This window comes from Pelmatolapia mariae, linkage group LG9 (genome assembly GCF_036321145.2).
Source record: "Pelmatolapia mariae isolate MD_Pm_ZW linkage group LG9, Pm_UMD_F_2, whole genome shotgun sequence".
Classification (NCBI taxonomy): domain Eukaryota; kingdom Metazoa; phylum Chordata; class Actinopteri; order Cichliformes; family Cichlidae; genus Pelmatolapia; species Pelmatolapia mariae.
This window is the reverse complement of record NC_086235.1, coordinates 22,514,880-22,535,116: the sequence shown is the minus strand read 5'-3', so window position 1 is coordinate 22,535,116 and position 20,237 is coordinate 22,514,880. Positions and strand designations below refer to the sequence as shown.

At 39.7% G+C, this 20,237-nt stretch overlaps 1 protein-coding gene across 4 annotated transcripts; it reads right to left on the bottom strand.

The window, feature by feature from the left end:
• Positions 1–2,992: 2,992 nt before the first annotated feature.
• On the bottom strand, positions 2,993–19,459 carry ppp1r16a (protein phosphatase 1, regulatory subunit 16A). Of its 4 annotated transcripts, none has more exons than XM_063484100.1 (13): positions 19,349–19,436; positions 17,445–17,499; positions 17,221–17,331; positions 9,580–10,633; positions 8,937–9,007; positions 6,638–6,783; positions 6,268–6,371; positions 5,937–6,061; positions 5,496–5,621; positions 5,340–5,415; positions 5,113–5,242; positions 4,845–5,007; positions 2,993–4,716 (listed from the first exon to the last, which is right to left on the bottom strand). In XM_063484100.1, exons 4-13 carry the CDS (start codon positions 9,824–9,826, stop codon positions 4,189–4,191), a joined length of 1,716 nt encoding a protein of 571 aa, XP_063340170.1. In that variant the 5' UTR covers positions 9,827–10,633; positions 17,221–17,331; positions 17,445–17,499; positions 19,349–19,436; the 3' UTR covers positions 2,993–4,188. The 4 variants fall into 4 exon arrangements, with proteins under 4 accessions (XP_063340170.1, XP_063340169.1, XP_063340172.1 ...); XM_063484099.1 differs by having other exon boundaries at positions 17,231–17,331; XM_063484102.1 differs by lacking the exon at positions 17,221–17,331.
• Between the last annotated feature and the right edge of the window lie 778 nt (positions 19,460–20,237).

Here is a 20,237-nt window from a genome sequence, read left to right as displayed (position 1 = left end):
AACAGTAGAGCAACATGAAGAAGCCACTATCTGATTTTTAGTACAGTTAATCAATAACCAGACAGTATTTAATAAACAACTTTTTCCCGCATGGTGCTCTTGAATTATCTGTTCATAATGTAGGTCAGTTGTTACAACTCCAGTTACAATAGTTGTTAACAACATATAATAACTAGTTTCAGTTTTAAGTTATTTTACTTAGGTTTGTGTTTAAAAATAATATTAATACAAATCCTTTTTAGTTTTAGAGATCCGTGTCAATCACACATCATACAATCAAACATCTAACTTCTATTTTTATTTCTCTCATTCAGAAAATTCTTGCTGAAAACAAAAACTTGGGTTTTAATTGGGTGATTTGTTGTGGGTTCACCACTGGACAACAGTGTGCAGTGTAATATCAGCCATACAATGGCCCTGCTCTGAAGCAGAGATTTTGATTCGACATAGCAGGTGAAGCAGGCCTGGCTTTTCTTACAGTGAGGTGTCCCAGACAGCCATTACAGGTTGACAGTCAGCATGCACAATACCAGGACCCAGAATGTCAAGCAGATAAATGAAATGCAGGTATCATTAATTTTATTACTTAGCATTTCTAGCTCTTAAAAAAAAATCCATAAAAGAGGTATACAGCTACAGTGAATGTAACGACAGAGTAACTATTAAAGTATTATGTTGTCAACTCAGAATGGAAACTTCTTTGCTGGAGGGAGAGAGTCAGATTAATGCTGTCTGTGTCATTTTAACAGTATCATTTCTATTGGATTGTTGATGAATAATGCCCTGTATTATGACGGACATTAAGTGCAATAGCAACAGCTAACATATAGAAAAATAGACTTCTAAAGAGGGTTTGGGCAAGAGTTTTGAAAGTTTTCAAATTTTTTTTGGCTGCTTTTTCAGTCATCTTGAGTCCAGTCCTTGTACCTTCACATTTTCAGAAGAATGTGTTTGTTTGTTGAACAACTTAACGCTGACCTACAAATCATTCAACTATGAAAACGGCACCTAAGTCAAGGCATGAAACAATGTTGTGTCTACACATCACACAACTTAACAAAGAACCCATTTTAAATTGTATCTTTAGGCTCTTTGTGACTAACAGCTGTCGCAAAACTCGTCATTTGTTACATCAAAATATGAAATGCCAAAGATAACACAGTTTGAAAGGCATAAAACTTACCAAGAAGGTCATTTTCAAAGAGCTTAGTTGAAAACTTGGCATCTTTCAGCATGGTGTGTGGCATGCCCTTAAAAAATCTGATGGAGTAACACAAAAGAAGGTGCAGGTCTAAAGACTACAGCAGAAGAGCATCTGATAGTCAGGTCCTTAAGAAACAGGGGAAAAAATCCAGCAAAGACCTGATGCAGGACCTGAGAGATGCATTGCCCCTTCAATTGATACATCTGTTGTTCGCTCAAGCCTCATCAGAAATGGTGTCAGTGGAAGAGCGGCTGTTAGGAAGCCATTATTGAGTAAGGAAAACATAGAGAAAAGGCTGAGGTATGCCAAATTACACAAGACAGACTGAAATCAGTAGCAACAGGTTTTATGAAGTGATAAATCCAAATTTGAAAATTTTGGAAGTCAGGACACAGAGACAACAGTGAGTGTCTACATTCGACTCTAAAACATGGTGGAGCCGTGTTGAAGCAGTGTGGGCTCATCTTGACAGGAAACCAAAAGCAGCCAACATCCAAAGAAGAGCTTTAAATGTCCTTCAAGAAGCCTGGAGAAGTACCCCTGAAGACTACTTAAAGAAACTACAAGACAGCTTCCATTAGAGTGCAGACTGTGTTGAATAAATAGTGGTCATTACCAAATATTGATTTTCAAAGTTCTTAGAACTATATTCATTCTTTTGCATTGTATACTGTATTTTGGTTTATGTTATTGGACTGCGGCACGAAGGTATGGGTTAATAAATTACATCCACAACACATCACTGTGCTGTCTTTTCATGCGAAAGGAACTACAGTGCCAGAGAAAAACCAACTATCAGGCAAAGAATGCAGAGGAACTTGATGCCGGGGGTGCGATGTCAAAGTTCATCTTCACATGGAAATTTACTTCCTTTGCATGTTATTTGTTTTAATCAGAGACAGAGAGGTGTGTGAGCGTGTATCTGTAGGACAGTGTGAGACCCCCCCCCCCCCCCAGATGTCTTGGAAAGAGTTTGGGAAAGACATTTGATATTGCAAACTAAAACAGTTCACATGCAAGCATGTGATGCCCTGGTGACTTTCATGTGCATTTTGTCAGACTGTAAGTGCATCATCTGTTCCAACTTTACCTCAACGTTAAATGACAGATCAACATCACATACCTTATGTTGTGCAACAGCTATATAAATACTAAAAGAGAGACTTACAGGCTCAGTCCTGGTAACTCAGTGGTGCTGGCTCACAGTCAAAACAAGTCTGAACATAAGCAGCTTCCAATTTTAACACACTACCTCCCCATAAGAGTAACTGTTACCGAGGCCTTATACAACATAAGGATCTGTGCGCATATGTTTATGCGTGTGGATGTAGGTAATTCTGGTGCACCACAATGTTAAACCACCTAAATAAGCTGTCATTGTGTATTAACTGCTGCTCTGGCAGATGGCTCGGAACAGACTGTGTCATTCGAGATGTGCGGAAAGTCAGAGAGTGACTGATCTGATCTAAGAGGAAGACAAAAGGGGGAGTGAGGGCAAGTAAAAAATATTCAGCTGATCATTTTTACCACAAGAGGGAGCTGTCATCAACATCAAACAAACAAGACAGACTGGGATGTGTTCAGCTTTTTTTGAACCAACTATAAGGCAATAACCTGATCAAATCTATGCCTCAAATCACACACTTAAAAATGTAAGTTGGAATAAAATAAAATATTTCATTTTAAACCCATTATCTGATCTGATCCCCTCCCTGTAAGCATCCCAGTCATAACATCCAGATACATTCATTAAGAGTTCTTGCATATTAAAAAATATATACAAAAATCATTTGTGAAAACATGTTTTTATGTTTTGTTTTTCTAAACAGGGATCAGTAAAAATCACTAACAAAACTAAAATGCAATACAGAAAAAGAGTGCATTGAGCGTACATCAAGTCCATGTCAGACCGATTATGTAATAATCCCACTGCTCACAAAATTTAAACGTGGGACTTCGTGCAAGCGTTGCAAACCTTTTTTTAAATAAGACATTTAATGAAGGCACCAACCTCTGATAAACAATCGTGACACGTTTGCTCAGTTTGACAAGAAAACTAAACAGACTCTTTGACAATTCAGTTAACACAAACATATCATAATTTTCTTTTTATAAATTGTCTCCGGATCAGGAAGAATAAATAATATGATTACATTCTGAGGGTAGAAAAATAGAAATACTGACAGAAAAATAGGAATCTGATAGATGATGATGATGATGAGGCTGAGCTAAATTTCCCCACAGTAGAGACAAATGGTTCATTAGCAAATTGCACCATTTCAAATTTTGTGCACTTGAAAGCAACAAGAGAAAATGTTTTTCAGTCCAAAGGAGAGAAAAAATAAATCAAGCAAGGAAACGGTCCATCTTCATTAAATATAAATTCAGAATATTGATTAAACCAATCATGATCAATCCCCCATAAAGAAACAAACCTCTTTCACTCTCGTTTACAATATAAATGTACGCTAATGTAGATCATGTACCTGTCATAGCACTCATTAAGAAAAAAAAAAAAAAGAACCTCATTGATTTAAAACAAATCAGCTGCAATTCAGTCTTCTGCCTTATCTAGAAAACTTCACATGATTCTATGGCTTTCAGCCAGTCTAATTGTGTATTTAAGAGATGAGTAATGTAATGCCCCAAAAAATGGAGAGGGGGAGCTGTCTGCTTCTAACTGCAAGACTACAATCTGGAGTTCTCCTGTAGGTGAAGCAGGAGGGACAGCTAGGACCTGCTAAAGGTGTGAAATGTGCAACAGTAATGAGAAAGCTAATCAAAGGAGGAATAATCACAGATTGCACTTTAGTTCACTTGGAAATGCAAAGCAGATTGATCCATCATTGGCATGTAGCCTTAACCTAAAGAGTCTCCAGTGATTCACTTAAAGCATGTCTGTTTTAACAGGGGTTTTTTGCCACTTTTTGCCACCAGCTTTTGTACTTTATAGGCAGCATATTTGTCTGATTGCATGATTCTTTCTACATGAGTCCACAGCAAGGCTCCTTATTGTTGGACTGCTCTTCCTCAGGGGCTCGGAGTTTCAGAAGTGGAGGATCTCCACTGGCTGGGGTGAAGTACACCTGGCTGGGGGAGACTGCCTCAGCGGCAGGCGTCATTTCAGGTTCTGGCTGAGCCTGAATGGCTGTCATCTCAGCTGCTGCAACAGAGGGCTCCTCCTCAACGGGCGAGGGCAGCGGTGGTGCAGGTGCTTGGTATTTATTGAGCTTAGCAGCTGCCCGCTGGCGTTTCAGGTCAGCCAAGGTGTGGTGTGATTTCTCCCGAGTCATATTGTCTGCCCCCTCGCCCTCTGCAGACCCCGCTCCAGACGCAGAGCCGAGCTGGTAGGAGGCGCTGCGCTCCATGATTCCTCCCCCACTCCACTGCTCTCCAGGTACAGAAGATGCCAGAGAAACAGAGGTCTCTCCATTCCCTAGGCTGGGCATAATTTTCCTGTCTGCAGCCTCCAGTTCTTCCAAATGTGATGTTGCTGCACCTCGAGTAGCAACCTAAAACACGAGGGGGGGGAGAACAAACAAACAAACAAAAAAAAAAAAAAAACACAAAACATTTACACTGTTTGTAATGGTCACAAAAACAGTCATGAGAAACATTTTCCAAACAAAACCTCCATCACCATGGTGGCATGCTGGTGCAACTCATTGTCGGTCTGTCTGTCCTCATCGTCGTCCTGCGGCTCGGGCTGTCGACCGCGTTCCTGCCACACCATGGCCTCTTTGTGGTGCTCCCGGCGGTAGAGACTGGAGCGCTCGTTCACGCTGACGCGACGCACCACTTTACTGCACATAGAAATGAGAGACAGGAGGGGAAGCAGTAAAACAATGAAGCGTTTCAACTTCAGTGTATGCTTTTCACTCTCTGGTTCCACTGAGCTCCACGCTCACCCTCTGCTTCCTGTGCTAGACGCTCGTCTTTGCAGTGTGCCTTTCTGCCTGTCCTGGCTCTTCATGATGGCATCATGTTTGTGCTTCAAGTCCATCAGTTTGGCTCTGACTTCCTCATCAACACATAAATCTGAAAGGCAAAAGCAAGTTTGACACTTGTGTGTCTCTCATGAATAAGTTTGATAATAAAGGCAGAAACAGCAGCAACAACAATACTCTAGTTTCACCTAGTGGTGTCTCCTCTAAGATGGACTTTGCATTTAGATTGGCTCCGTGTGCCACCAGCAGTTCCACCATCTGCATCTATGGAACAAAAAACACAAAACACTATGAATGAGTCATTTCAGAAAACTAGTTGCTTTAGGCATGACAGCAGTATGAACCTGTCCCCAGCAGGAGGCAGCATGCAGTGGAGTCCACCCATCAGAGTCCTTCACATCCACCTGAGCCTTGTTCTCTAGTAACAGCTCAGCCACAGACATATAGCCGTTAGCAGATACGATATGGAGCTAAAAGAATAAAGAAAATGAACTGCACGTCAGTAAAGAACAAGATTTCACAACAAAATAAAATTAACAAAATATTTTCCCAATTCTCTGAACCTTTATATTATTATTATATTGGCTGAATGTTACAGAAATGGTTGGTAAAACATTACAAAGAATGCAGGAAACCTGTGCAACCTGTTAACAGTCAGGGAATTATTGCATTTATAATCAGATGTTTTTAACATATCTTTACAGCATTAGATATAGACTTGAACTCTGAGCTGACAAATCTTAAGTGCACCACACAGTTCATGTGCATGCGTCCTTGTGTCTCACCAGAGTTGCTCCATTATCATCTTGTGCGTTTAAATCTGCTCCGCTCTGAACCAGAGCCCGAATGTCAGCCAGCATAGCCGCCTCTTTAGCCCCTCTGCATTCATCTATACGGTCCTGAGTTATCCCTTCACAAAACAACACACACAGGGACAGGATTGAAAAGATCACTTGGACTTGGATTTATTTTCTTCCTACTTTGGAACTGCACATAAATGTTGGCCATCTGATTTCAAATGTGATAAATGGCAGGTAAGTTAAGCTTGATCATGCCTCTTTTTCCCCAACCTGTCAAAGGCAGGAAGGTTAATCTGTGCACAAACGTCTCACTGACCCTGTTCAGCCATAACCATCTCCAGCAGCTCAAGGGTAGCCTCGTCCTCACAGATGTCATAAGGCATGTTGCCATCCGCATTGACAGCCAGCAGATCGGCCCCACTGAAAGCACACATATCCATATGCAAAAAGACCTGAGTTAGAGTGACACACCCTAATATGCAAAGCTGCTAAGTGTTTTCATTTGCATTGGGTTCAGAAACTGCTTTCTTTTCCCAAGAAGGCTCTAAGTCTCTAATGTGGCCTAGCAAATAATATCCACTGAGGTTGAAATGAAAAAAAGCACATTATAAACAAAATATATTAGCTTAGAAATTTAAACACTTTGTGAGAGAAACAGAAAAGTTATGATGTGAGGCAGCACTCACGCCTGAATCAGGAGCTGCACCAGACCAGTGTGTCCACAGGTGGCAGCAGCGTGCAGAGGGGTCCACAACTCACTGTCACAAGCATTCACATTGGCACCAGCGTCTAGTAGACACTGCACTACCTCCACAAAATCATCAATGCAGCACTGAGAACAGACAGCAGATACAATTGGGTCCATAAGTTTTTGGACAATGACAGATTCTTTTTTAATACTGTGCTTTTGCCTGTGTGCAACTTTAAACATGATGTAATTGAAGTGCAAAATTTCCATTTGAATCCATTGGATGTAATCAAAGTACTGTAATAACCATTTAGGAATTACAGCTATTTTTATATATTTTTATATATTCCATTTTTGGAAATCTCAAAAGGTAATTGGACAAACCAACGTAAATGTTTTAAATGTAAGGATTGTTTTCAACACCTTGGTATAAACCGTTTGCAGTCACTGACTCCCTAAAGTCTAGAACCCAAGGACATCACCAAATTCTGTTCTTCCGCTGAGATGCTTCAGTCGCTGCTTGTTTGTGAGACTCTGTGCCTTCAGTTTAGTATTTAATAACTGAAAACATGCTCTGTTTGAGATTAGCTGACTGACATGGCGATTGAAGAATGTCTCATGTCTCTGCCTTGAGAAACTCTTTGGATGCTTTTGCAGTTTCCTTTGGCCCATTATCCATTAACACTGTGTTTCTGATCGGTTTGCAGCATTTCACTGAATGTGAGCAGAAAGTATAGCCCTGTACACTTCACAGTTAATCCTGCCTTTCTATCAGCAATCGCATCATCAATAAACACTAGTGGCCTGTGGCACCCATACATGCCCATACCATGACACTGCTCCTACCAAGTTTGATAGAGAGTGTGGTCTGGTTTGGTTCATCTTGTTGTTTCTCTCATTTGCCAACTTTTTCTGTTCCCATCATTCTGGTACGTTCATCATGGTTTCATCTGTACAAAGCTTTTGTTTCCAGAACTGTGCAGGCTCTTTTAGAGGTTTTCTGTCAAAGTCTAATCTGATCATCTTGTTCTTGAGTGTAACCAGTGGTTTGTTCCTTTTGGTAAAGCCTCTGTATTTACATTTATAAAGGCGTCTCTTACTTGCAGACCTTGAGAGCGATTGAGTGTGTTCTTGACTTAGTCAGATGTTGTGAAATTGTTTTTCTCAATCACAAAAATAATTATGTCATAATGCACTTTAGCTGTTTTCTGGGGTCTTTAAGGACTTTTGATTTTGCTGACATGACCAGAGCATTCCTTCTTTTTAAGAATGAACAAGATTCCTGATTTGGACCCTCCTCAAGTTTTTCCTCTATTTATGGTAGGTTTGTGCGGATTTTCAGCCTAATGATGGTCTCCCTCACTTACAACAACATCTTTTTGAACATCATTTTAGGAGTTCCAGTGAGAAAATCCCAAATGGAACTATTCTTCTGCTTAATTTGTCATGGAAACTGCCTGTCAGTCAATTTTCCAATTAACTTGAAGCCTCTGAAAATTGTGGACCGTTTATTAAAAACGGATGGAATAAACTTGAGGGAAAAAATATGATGTTAGAAAACGAGTACAAGCAGAGATAGAAAAATCTAAACATTAGTATTAATGTCAACTAAAGCACTGGATAAAGAAAAGAATTTGCATGTACTCAGCCCTCTGTGTAAACACTAAATTTTCCAAGGGAAATGGCAAAGCAAACCGCTCTTGCAGTTCTCTGTGCTAACAAACAGTCCTCTCAGGAGTGTGTAGTAGTGTGTGTATGTGTAAACATATAAGGAGAAATTAAAAAGGGGTGAGAAAATCGCAAGGATTTAAGGTGTCAACTAACAAAACACAGCAATATTATGGTGGTTAAGTGTGACTGAGGTTGCCCAGAAATAGGAATGCAAGACAAAAAAAAACAACCCTTTTTCACCTTTTCCATCTATAATCCAGGGTAATAACTACTTTCTTTATGTAAAGTAACCAAGAAAACGTTAAGACATAATAAACACAACTAGTACTTGGTGAGCTCAAAACTGTGACCACACACAAACAAACATAAACACAGACACAGAACAGAACTGGCCTAAATGTTGACAGTGGTATATGTGCAACATGTGGTTTTACCGGCTGTAACAAAATCATGCCGCGTAAGCAGAACTGCTTTGTGTGTAACTCAGTAATATTGATGATACATTTAGCATTCGATTAGTGCAAAGGCAGAACTAGGTAAGTGAGAGGAGGCATTTGAGTTTGTACAGTGTTAACAGTGAACAGTGGTTGACTGGTGGCGGCTCCTGGAGCTAAATGCATGTGTACCTGATGCAGAGCCGTCAGACCATCCTCGTTGACCAGATCTGGGTTGATTCCGCTGTTAAGCATCTCCCTCACTAGCAAAAAAGAAAAAAAGAAATTTACAATCATGTATATACAGATTATGCATGACCACCAGGGCAGAGTCTTTTCCATCAAAATACAAACAAACAAACAAACAAACAAACAAACAAAAACAACCTTGCCATTTACCTGCCCTGAACATAGAACAATCTTTACAAAATGGTATGTGTAAAATGTAAAAAGATTTACCACCTTACCAACTAGCTTAGATCCAACAACTTACAATAAAGCTCTAAATACTATTTTTAATCTCTAATATATTCAGTACAATTTTTTCACTTCCTGTAAGTCATTGGTTTTTACAGTGCAAGAGCTTCTTTCAGCAAATGCCAACAGCTACAAGACAAAGAAGCCTTGGCATTACAGTCAATTCATGGCACCCCAATACTTCTGGGGTCTCCCTTCACACGTTTCTGAGATCTGGATCAGTCTTCTACAGGTGTCAATACCCTGGATTAGTATATATTTGCACTTTGATGCTCCAAAATCACTGAGTTTAAGCTGAAGCATTTGAAAAAATTGTTGTCTTCTGATTATGAACTTTTTGTGCAGTGTGTATACCCACCTTCATCCAGGTCGTTGCGGGAAGCAGCATCAAGCAGGGTGACAGCACTGGGGAATGTCACTTTGGTGGTGCGTGGCTTCTTCTTATCTGCTTTGGCCCTCGACCCTCGTGCTGCATCCTTTTCCATCTGTGCCCAAGCCTTCAGCTGCTGAGCGCGGCGCTTCTTGGCATGCTTGAGCCGCTCTGTGGCACTCAGACGCCCCATGGTTGCCATTTCAGCAAGCAGCTCGCCGTGATCTGCTGCCATGATACCGCAACGCCACTGGCTGCCACAGTGGCTCAGCTACTATAGTACTGTTTCTTTCACTTATGTGAGGATATCCTTTAGGGGGTTTCAGCCTTCTTAATTTATCATATGCCTCTCTTGTCCTTTTTATAGGGAAACCAAAGAGGCCTACATCAGGGTGGGAGAACACAAAAAGATGCTGCAGTTCATCTTTAAAAGTAACTTGAACCACAAAAAACAGCAAAAATTTCAGAAATATGATGGGAAAGAAACTAAGTTGTGCAATCAGGTGACAGATATTTCTGTCTCTTTCCCATCTTTAAAAACTCTTATCGTGCTAAAGTAAAATAGCAGCAGCAAGGTGTCCAAAACATAATAATCCAAAGGGTAGGTTTCAACCAGCTGTCAGTCCTCCAATCCATTTCTACTTTGGGTAACTTGGCGAATCATCCACTTGGCAAACAGAAAAAACAAAACAAAACACAACTATAAAAAGGTCAGTCTATCTTAGCTTCTAATCCAAACAGATAGCAATCATGCTTCAGTATATGGTCCAAAGGAGGTGTGGATTTGTGAGAATCCATAGGCAGCAGTGAAAAACAAATCCACAAGGTGGAAAGAACCAAACATACAATGAGAATAAAAAAGGAGTCCTACTTCAGTTACTGACAATAAAAAATATTTGACAGAATTAAAATATTTCTGGGTGGTGAAATAACAACATTTCACAACTTCCTGTTGATAGTGTTGGTGCACTTTTTGGTAAATCTTCAAAAGATGTGATCTAGGTATAACGTGTTCACCAACTTGAATGACATTGTCTTCAGCCTGTGGGTCAGGGAGAGAGAAGGAAAAACTGCAGTGAGACAAAATGTCAGGGCTATGTTACAGTATAATGAAAACATACTGCTCTCTTAATCCTGTTATCTTTAACCCCTGAGCTCCTTTCCCCTACTCCCTCCTCTCCCACTCCTCTCCTGAAGGAAACTTGAGAGGGTGGGATGCTTTTCATTAATGACTGACACACCCTGCAGCCCAGCACACACATTACATGTGTTACAGGGTATTCACACGGTGAGAGTAAGTGATGGATGTTGTGGCAATGCAGTTAAGTAACAAGTATGTGACCTGTTATGGTGCAAGTTCCCACCCCTGACAACCCTGGTCAGTGAGATCACTCTCATTGGCTTTCGTTCACTTCCAAGTAGAGATACACGGCTCACACACTCGGCTCTTTCCAGGCTGTTCATTTATTATTTAGGCCTGGGCCAGTGAGCGCTGAGAGGAAGGTCAACTAGAGGCACTCAGTGAGATAGAGAGAGTGACTGATAAGGCTGTAGTCCCAGGACACAGCTACTGCAACATTGTACCAATGACAAAAAAAAAAAAAAAGCTGGGAGAACACACCGGTCCATAAATCAGCAAGATTAGAGGGCAATCAAGTGTAGAATCATTAGACATAACAATTACAGCGGTCCTCTTGGACTTTCACCTCATTAAGACTCCAACAGTGTTTTTAATAGTTGTATTAAACACAAATAGTCCTTTGTTACAAACTAAGTGCAGAGGCCTATATCTTAAAGTCTTGTGTGCAATATGATATAGCATACAAAGAACTATAATTGTGCTTTTTAAATAGGGTTTTGCCCTGCCATTTGAAAGACTAGTAGTTCTTGCCTTGGGGACAGGCAAGAACTATTAGTATTCTGTGTACACCTACTATTTTCAGGATACCTAACCCTTCACCCTTTGTCACAAGCTACAATGTAAGGATTTCCTTAGTTTAAGGTCACACTCTGACTCTCTCCATGGATTGAAGGCTACTACGCAGATCTGTCTTTTAAACACACAGATTAATGCGGACTTGGAATGCACAGGACAGAGATATGTGTAATGAAGGTTAGTTTCAATTAGAATGTACCAACAATTGTACAATATAGCTTTTTAACCTTTCTTCCTCAGAGAAGAAAGCCATAGTATCCAAAAATCAGCACTGTAAAAGTCAAGAGTAAACAGTAAGTATGCGGACTATTAAAGAATAGTCCAATTACAGTTAGTGGCCTTGGTTATACTGCATTTAACTAATGAAAAGGGGAATAAGTTTTGTGGCATTTTAAGGGGCTTTAAAGGGGAAAAGGATTAGAGAAATCTGGAAAAATCCCTTCAAGAACTTTACTGATGTATTAGTGGGATAATTCCAGACACAATCTGAGAGATCAGTGGGAAAAATATCTTAAATATGTTGGGGTTTTTTTTTTTGTCAGACTCCCAAACCTAGTGTTTTTGACATTTTATCCTGTGCTGTGACCTAATTTTAAAGTTATCTTTTCATACTCAAAGCCTATGTTAAATGTTGACACTCAGACATAAACAACAAAGCCATAATATATCACCTGTATATTAAAATACATCCCTTAGTCCACATCTTTCATAAAAATCAGCCACTACTTGATTTGTGCACATCAGAAGTTCATTTCTTCTGAAAAAAGATGCTTCTATTCTTACTTCACTAACATTTCATGTTTACACAAACAAAGAGTGATAAACTTTTTTTTTTTTTTATATGCAATTCACAACAGCGCACATTAAAGAGATGGAATTTGATGATTTGCATTTCTAAAGTGATCAATGTGAGAATCAAGGCTGCCCTCACCGCTCTTTCTGAATAACGATATCCTACTGACTAAGCAGACAATAAAAGTGTGCCCCTTTTGTCCCTGTGACTATAAAACCGGTTTACTGTGTTTCCACCCTCACCATGAAAATATGGCCTGCTGGAACTGTGCTGGCCTGCCACTGTTGTGGTGTGTATCTTACATGGTGTATCACTCTGGGATGACAGCATTATTGCGGTTTCTTATATTATTGTGGTTTCTTATACTCATGACCACATTGCTCACAAGGTTTCCACCATATTGTTATCGCTGCAAAGAAGGTGCTACATCAAAATCCTCCTAGTGTTTGATTTGGTTACAGTTGCCTGCAATGTTTCATGTTTTGTGTGCAAATACTTGGCAACTATTAACCCAGTGGTAGCAAAACTTGAAAAATGAAAAAAAAAGAAAAGAAAATGCAGATGCTTCATCTTCAAAGTAAAGGTTGAGCCAACTGTGTCCATTTACAGTTTGAATCAGACTTTTCTCCATTTGTTCTCGAGCTCGGAGAATATCTGAAAAATGTTTCTAGACAAGTGCATCACTTAGATTTATTCTACGACCACAGCAATATAATAACAGCCAAATCACAAACAGGTTTTTGCCAACTGGTTGAGGAATACATATTTTTCCCTCGCAACAGGAGGTTGCAAGATTGTTGCAGACAGGTCTCCATGTCTGTGTGTGATTTACGTACTTATTCACTTAAACCTACAAGGTCACCATGAATGTCAAACATCCAGAATGGCAGACAAATTGACATCATGCTAATAGTGGTCACATGTCGGCAAAACCTCAATGATTATTCAATGGGTCATTAGAACAATAGTCTATTCAATATGTCCTCTGTAGTGGACATTGAATAGTTCTCAGGATGATATCACCACCTCTTGCCTTGGCATGCTCTTGACAACACCTGAGAATGTTTTTGCAATTTCAAAACAAACTCAGAAAAATCAATTTTAAGAAATATCCATGAACCTATGGATGCAGCCATAGTGTGGTTAATCCATATATATCTTACGCAGAAAATCCAGTCATCAAAAACACATGTCACTTAAAACAACCCATCCCTCCAAAAACTGTCATATATGTGGTGTGTTGACTGATTCACAATGGCAGATAATGCACTGAGGAAAATGCAAGAACACTGTTAAAGTTACCTAACTATACTATTAATACCAAACTTAATACTTCCTGAATCCTTTTCAAATTACAGTCTAAAGAAAATGTTGGAGATTAACAATAGGTCACTAAAAGCTACTTTTAGCTTCCCTCTTATTTCGTTACAGCAGATAGCTCCACATGTTTGACTTGGCAGATTGTTGTTTTTCTTCAGATTTCCTTTCTGATGCAACGTTCAAGGGATTTATTTCTCCTCCCAGGATCAAACTAGGGATCTTTCACCTGTTAGGAAAATCAGTAAACCATGCCAATATGGAGCCACAGTTTAGTAACTCATGCTATTAACCGGAACTGAAAATAACAGAGAGACAAAAGGAGTCAAAGAGAGAAAGAGCAGGTGAGCAAGTCAGACAGGCAGACTTGGAGAGGTAGGTAGAACATGGGTAAAGTGATTAGACTACCTTGGGAAGAAGTTACAAACTGTGTCCATGTGAACGCTCGTGCATGCATCTTTTGTACACTAAGGGACTTGAACACACAGCAAAATTACACACGAGTAGCGATGGGAGGCATGATACATCGCACACAGGCCAACTTTCTCGCCTGTGCAACTTAACATAGATAATGTCATAAATTTATTTCTAATTAAAATGTACGATTACACACATAAACACAAACTCTGGCATCAGAGCAATATATTCTGATGTTATGCCGTGGAGTGTTAAGTTTAGCAAACATGTAAGACATCCTCTCATACCAAGGTCCAATGAAGCACATTTATTTGTTTGTTTAACCAACAGCGCCAGAGTTCCAGGTTTACATTAATGTCCCAAGGCTAATGTTTTTTTGACCTCCATCACATCTTTTTCACTAAGAAACTAATCCTGAAACCATTAATAATAAATGTATCCATTTCAAAACCAAGTAGTGTAGCAGTGATAATACTTCCTAAATCCTTTCAGCAGGAAACACAGTGACAATTTCTCTTGCCAAGGACCAATTCTGGAAGACACAACATCCTTGTAAATGTTTTTCACTACGCAAGCTGATCTTGGAGAGTGTAAATAATGTTATGTGACAACTGCACTCTGCTCAGGACACTGTGGATTCTCACAGCTACCAGTGCTACCCCTCAGTCACCAGATTTTCAGAAAACCTGAACTCTGGGGCCTTGACATTGAGGTCACTGAGATTTGAACTCATCAAGATTTTTTATATATGCACTTTTGGTATATTTTTTGAAAATCCTACATTGCCTTCTTCTCGAGTTAGCACATGCAAAAACACGGGCATCCACACTGCCTGCCCAGGTGACTACAATACCCCATTAGCCTTTTACAGTTGAGGGGTAAAAATTGGACTGAAGGAGAAATTAAGTTCTACGTCACAAGTAATTCTATGTTAGCCCATCATCAACAAAGCAATGCGAGCACCTGATTCATAGTCACAATGTACACAAATGTATTTATAAATAACAATATGGTGATCCTGTCCCTGTTAAATCAAGTATACAGCCAACAGAAGCTTTGCTGTGAATGTGAACACAGCTAACTTGTTGCTACACACTGACCCAAAAAACAGTATGTGTCAAAATCAGCCACGTCCACTCTGGATCTTGTCTCTTTAAATCATATACTGTCCAGTTTTGTTTTGTTTTGACTCCACTTTAACCACGACCTTTCAGTCCAATCTTTGCTTTAAAGCCTAAAAGTAGGGAAGTTTATCCCTTTAGAGTATTACTCCGATAGTTCAGATTTAGCCAAACAAACTACAAGTCATGTTGCTATGACGTCACCATGTGAGGATATTTCTAAGATAAATATTGAAACTACAGTACTGTGCAAAAGTCTTGAGCCATGCCTGATTTCTTTAGATTTTGCTTCCAAGGAGTCACACTTTCTTGCAATTTTTCTTTTCTTTGCATTTTCTTGCAAGTGGGCGTGGTCAGTAGTTCTCCAGGCTTTCTGGAGGTATTTCAAAGTTTTTCTTTCACATTTCATTTCAGAGGAATGTTTTGTTTGTTAAGCCACTTAACACTGGCCTATGAATCATTCAAGCCTGAAAAAGGACCCTAACTCAAGGAACCAGTGTTGTGTCTACACATAACAGACATTTTCAACTGTATCTTAAGGCACATTGTTACTAGCAGTCTTTTACAAAGGCAAATAAATTGTTCCAATTTTTTAAGCTGAATCCAGGAAAAGTGCCAAAGATGATAACAGTGTGATAGAAATAAAATAGTTTGCACCAAACAGGCAAGTCCCAAAGAGAGCTGAAAGCGGTGCATATCTCAGCAATGTGTGCTCTTTTTTTGTAGAGGATAAAAGAAGAAATGGCAGGCTTAAAGACTCTCTACAACACATGAACACTATTGGAAAGTCACATATTTAAGAAATAAGAAAAAAAGCCAATCAAAGACCTGACACAGGGCCTTTGAGATGCATCGGATCCTTCAGTTGACCAATCTTCTGTTCACTGAGAACTTAACAAATTATAGGACAGTTTGTCTAAGAGAGTTCAGACTGTGCTGAAGAATAAAGGTGTTAGAATTGCACAAAATTTGTTTGTTTTTTTTATACTGTATTTCTTGTAGTTTTGCACATTTCAATAAAGAGCTGCAACGACTTCCCATTTTCGTACAGGGAAAAAAGGAAAGAAATGTAAGCTTTTGCACAGCACTGTATATTTTCAACAGTATACACTAGGATCAAGTGTTCAACAAAGAACAACCCCTCCCCCGTCCTTTTGTTTTTTTAGGGAAGGATTTTGCTAACTATTCAAAAAGAAATGAGGAGAAGGCTATAAATGGAAATCTGAACACTAAATGAACAATCTCATGTAACTAAATGATATCAATAATAATCTTTAAAAATTTGCTTCAATTTCTCTGCGATGCTGTGATCTTACCTTACCGATGTACTCACTACAAACACTTGATGCACAACAGACCTCAGCCTCATGAGTCTGTTAGTTTTGCTTCTGCTATATAAAGAATGGGGAATTTGTTAGTGGGAAGACTGTGGAAGAACCTTGTGATTCCCAGTGTTGGGCAAAGACTAGACAGGAAACTACACAGGAAAAGACAAGGTGATAGTGTACAAATTTTAGCACGGCAGACACCACAGCGCACACTCACACACACGCTGAAAAATATGACTAACATTTATTATGTTTGGGAAAACGTCTCTTCGTCAATGTGACACTTGTAGTCTTCTGACTAATTTTCCACCTAGTGACCTAACAGGAAGGTCTGTCTACAGCTGCTGACAAATATAACCTTTCACTCAACAGCTAGAATGAATAGAGTACTATGAATACATATACTGGGGCTCAAACATTCACCAGGTGGGTGGGACTGATCAAAACAGAAAATGCAGCCTAAACAGCCAACCTTAAATCTGGCCACACTTGGTCCTCTGTGCTTCAATCATGGGTTTGTCATCATAAAACAGCACCGGACGGCTCCTGTGTACAGCCTCCAGCCTGGTGAGCTATTTGATTTGAAACAGAGGACCTTACCGACCCACTCATTGAAACAAACATTGCTGAGTCAGTGTAGCTTGATGATTCGGGAATGATCCCGCCTGCAGTCTGAAACAATGCCAAAGTAGCCTAAAATGTGTGCCAGATACTCACAAATACTCACTGTTAGAAGGGATAGAGCTGGGAATGGCTTGTCAAATCATGAACCATTACTTCTAATCAAAAGGCCAAGCGTTACCCAAGTGTAGCATCTACACTGCTTCTCTGCGTTAAAAAAAAAAAAAAAGAAAGAAAGAAAAAAGAAAAACTTGCTTTAAATTTAACGTCTTTTTGGGCTGATGGTTGGACAAAGCAAGACAAATGAAGATGTCACATACCTTGAAATAATTTCCACTTTGGGTATTGATACAGGAAATGTTTGTAGCTGCAGCCCTTGAAGGACGGACAAAAATTATAATCACTACAAATGAGAGCGAGGGAGGAGGATCTACAATAAGCCCTGTCATGTGTTAAGGTTTGAGTTGCTCCATGTAATCACTCAGAAATCTCAGTAATTCTATCAAGCAGCCAAGGGTTAGGAGAGACCATGAGAAACAAAAAACACAATGATGAAGGCAAAGATACGTCACACAAAAGAGCCGCTGCTTTTTTTGGAAGACAGGATGTGGACAGAGAGAGAGAAAGAGAGGGTTAAAAGGATGTGGAGGAAAGAATGTGAAGGAGATAGAGAAGAATATGAGGAGGAGACAGGATGGGGAGGAGACAGCCAGACTAGCTTTGACTTTAACTCCTCCGACTGCTTGTAAGTAGGAAGTAGGGTCATGTCATGCTGGAGCGGAGGAGGAGAAGTGAAGAAGCAAAAAAGAAAACAGGAATCTTTAAATGGTGCCAGGTGACAGGATGAGATGTATCTTTAATATCCCATTGTTGTTAAAAACAACAATGGGATAATAAAGAAATGCCTCAGTAAGACGAGAGAGAGCCCCAAACCCGACAGAATTACTTTACAGAATTAATCTATTAGTTTAGTGGCGATTGCTACTCTTGCTGTAAAATCACAGTCCGGCCTTTTTATCCATTCTTCCTAAGTCTCAGAAAGCACGCAGCACTGTGTGGGCTGTCACATCGTGTATCAAGGAGCCCTCACACTAATTTTAGTCTATATTGTGAAACCTGCAAATATTTAACTTTACATACCAAGTCAATGTTGTTTAAGAGGCACTTTAAACATAGGCCTGACAAGAACAAATGCCTGTGAGTTTATTTAGGTTAATAAGTTATTGATGGAGGGTTAAAGTCAAATAGCTGAAGGGCCGTGCTTGATTGTGAATAATAATCTTTTTCTTCCTTAATCTCTTCAGACTTGTGGGTCTGCCCCTGTGCAGTGTGCCTATTTTCACAATAAGCAAATAAATTCTCTTTACAATTCGCTTTTAGCTGAGAAAAGAGATGTTATCATAAGATATCAGAATTTTTCATTATTATTCATTCAGTCATCAACCTGTAATATAATTTGCCAGACTGAGCTTGCTATTTTTATTATTATATTATTATTAACAAAATAGTTGATTAATTCAACTAATGTTAAAGTAATCCAACAAAACCCATTTCAGTAAATGATTGGATCTACTTGACCCTGAACTCTGAGCTGCCGCATGTAAGATAAATGAGTTGTATTTTTTTATGTCAGGGTAATTAACTGTATAAGTTGGCACGTCGCCCTTTCACGCTGCTGTGATATATTTAGCTTTAAAAAAAATAAGTTAAACTTAGTCCCAAATCACCTTCACTTTTTCATCACAGTTTGATGCGATCGCTATAGCGCTAAACGACAGTAATACAATAATGGAAAGTTTTAACAGCAACAGCAGCGGAAGCTTTAGCTCCTGTCACGGGATTAGCTAACCGACCTAGCGGTTCATAGACAAGCCCAACAGGTGTATGGTCTGCTGACAGGTAATGCAAGCGGCTCTTCCCCCACTGGCTTCATTCGTAGCTCTCATAACGTAGTTGTATCCCACACGCTTGACTTTGTAAGTTGAAAAATTGGCAAGCGTACCTGTTGTGCGGCTACCTGTGGTGAAGTCATATTATGCTAACGTTACCTTAGCTTCGCATTAGCTCGCTGTTCACCGACGCTGAACTCGGAGCCGCTGCCCTCAGATAATTAACGTTGACGTCTCGGCGACAACTAAGTTCAACTTATACACAATCGTTTGAACCGAGCAGGACGTGCAGATTCATTGTAAAACAATAGAAAAACAAAGTGGCGACATCTTACCTGTTGCGCTGCCTGTCAGCGGTAGGTCCTGTGCGAGCCGTGAAACTGAATCAGCTGCTGTCCGCCGCAGCTCCAGCTTCAGCCAGCCCTCTGGGGAAATGCTTCACCATAACAACCGGACCTGCGCCCTCTCCTCCCGCCAAACAGCCTCCACCAGAGGGCGGCAAAGTCTGCAGGTTGCGGGGCGGCAGGAGACAGGTGATCATCTGCCAAAAACATGCCCGTATTTAAACTGTTATAAGTGACTTGCTGACTCAAAAAAAAAAAACAAAAAACAAAAAACATCCCAATGTGTAAGCAGCAATCAAGTTTTTGACAAAGTGAATTTTATACATCATTTATTTATCCAGGTACAAAAAAAGTCTCTCTGAGATTAAAAATTGTATTTTTTTTAAATGAGATCTGGCCAAGAGGGCAGCAGAAATGGCAACAAACATAATGGCTCTATAAAGATATTTTAAGTGGATAGATTAATAGATACTTTATTCATCCCCAGGGGGGCATTAACAAATTCCACATACATGCTAGACGGGCCAGGACTGATACAAAAGCAATCACGACAATATGTACTGACTAATAATGAGCTATACTGTAGTGCATCATGTTATATTTAAAAGCTGTACTTTAGCTATTAGCGTTGGCTTGTGGTCAAAGTAGCCATTCATTTTACTTGAATCTCTGCCCTTCCTAATTTTTTCCCTCCATCTATTTTCTTACCACTCTCTTTTTGGGATTTCTGTCCCTCCTCCTGCACTTCTCCAAGACTAGTGCTAAGAACAGCAGTTGTTTGTGACGCGAGGGGTTTTTTTTTTTTTTACTAGTTGTTGCTGTTGACAGTGTAGCTGCTAACATGCCGGTTAATTTGACTCATTTTGTTGCATTTTTGTTT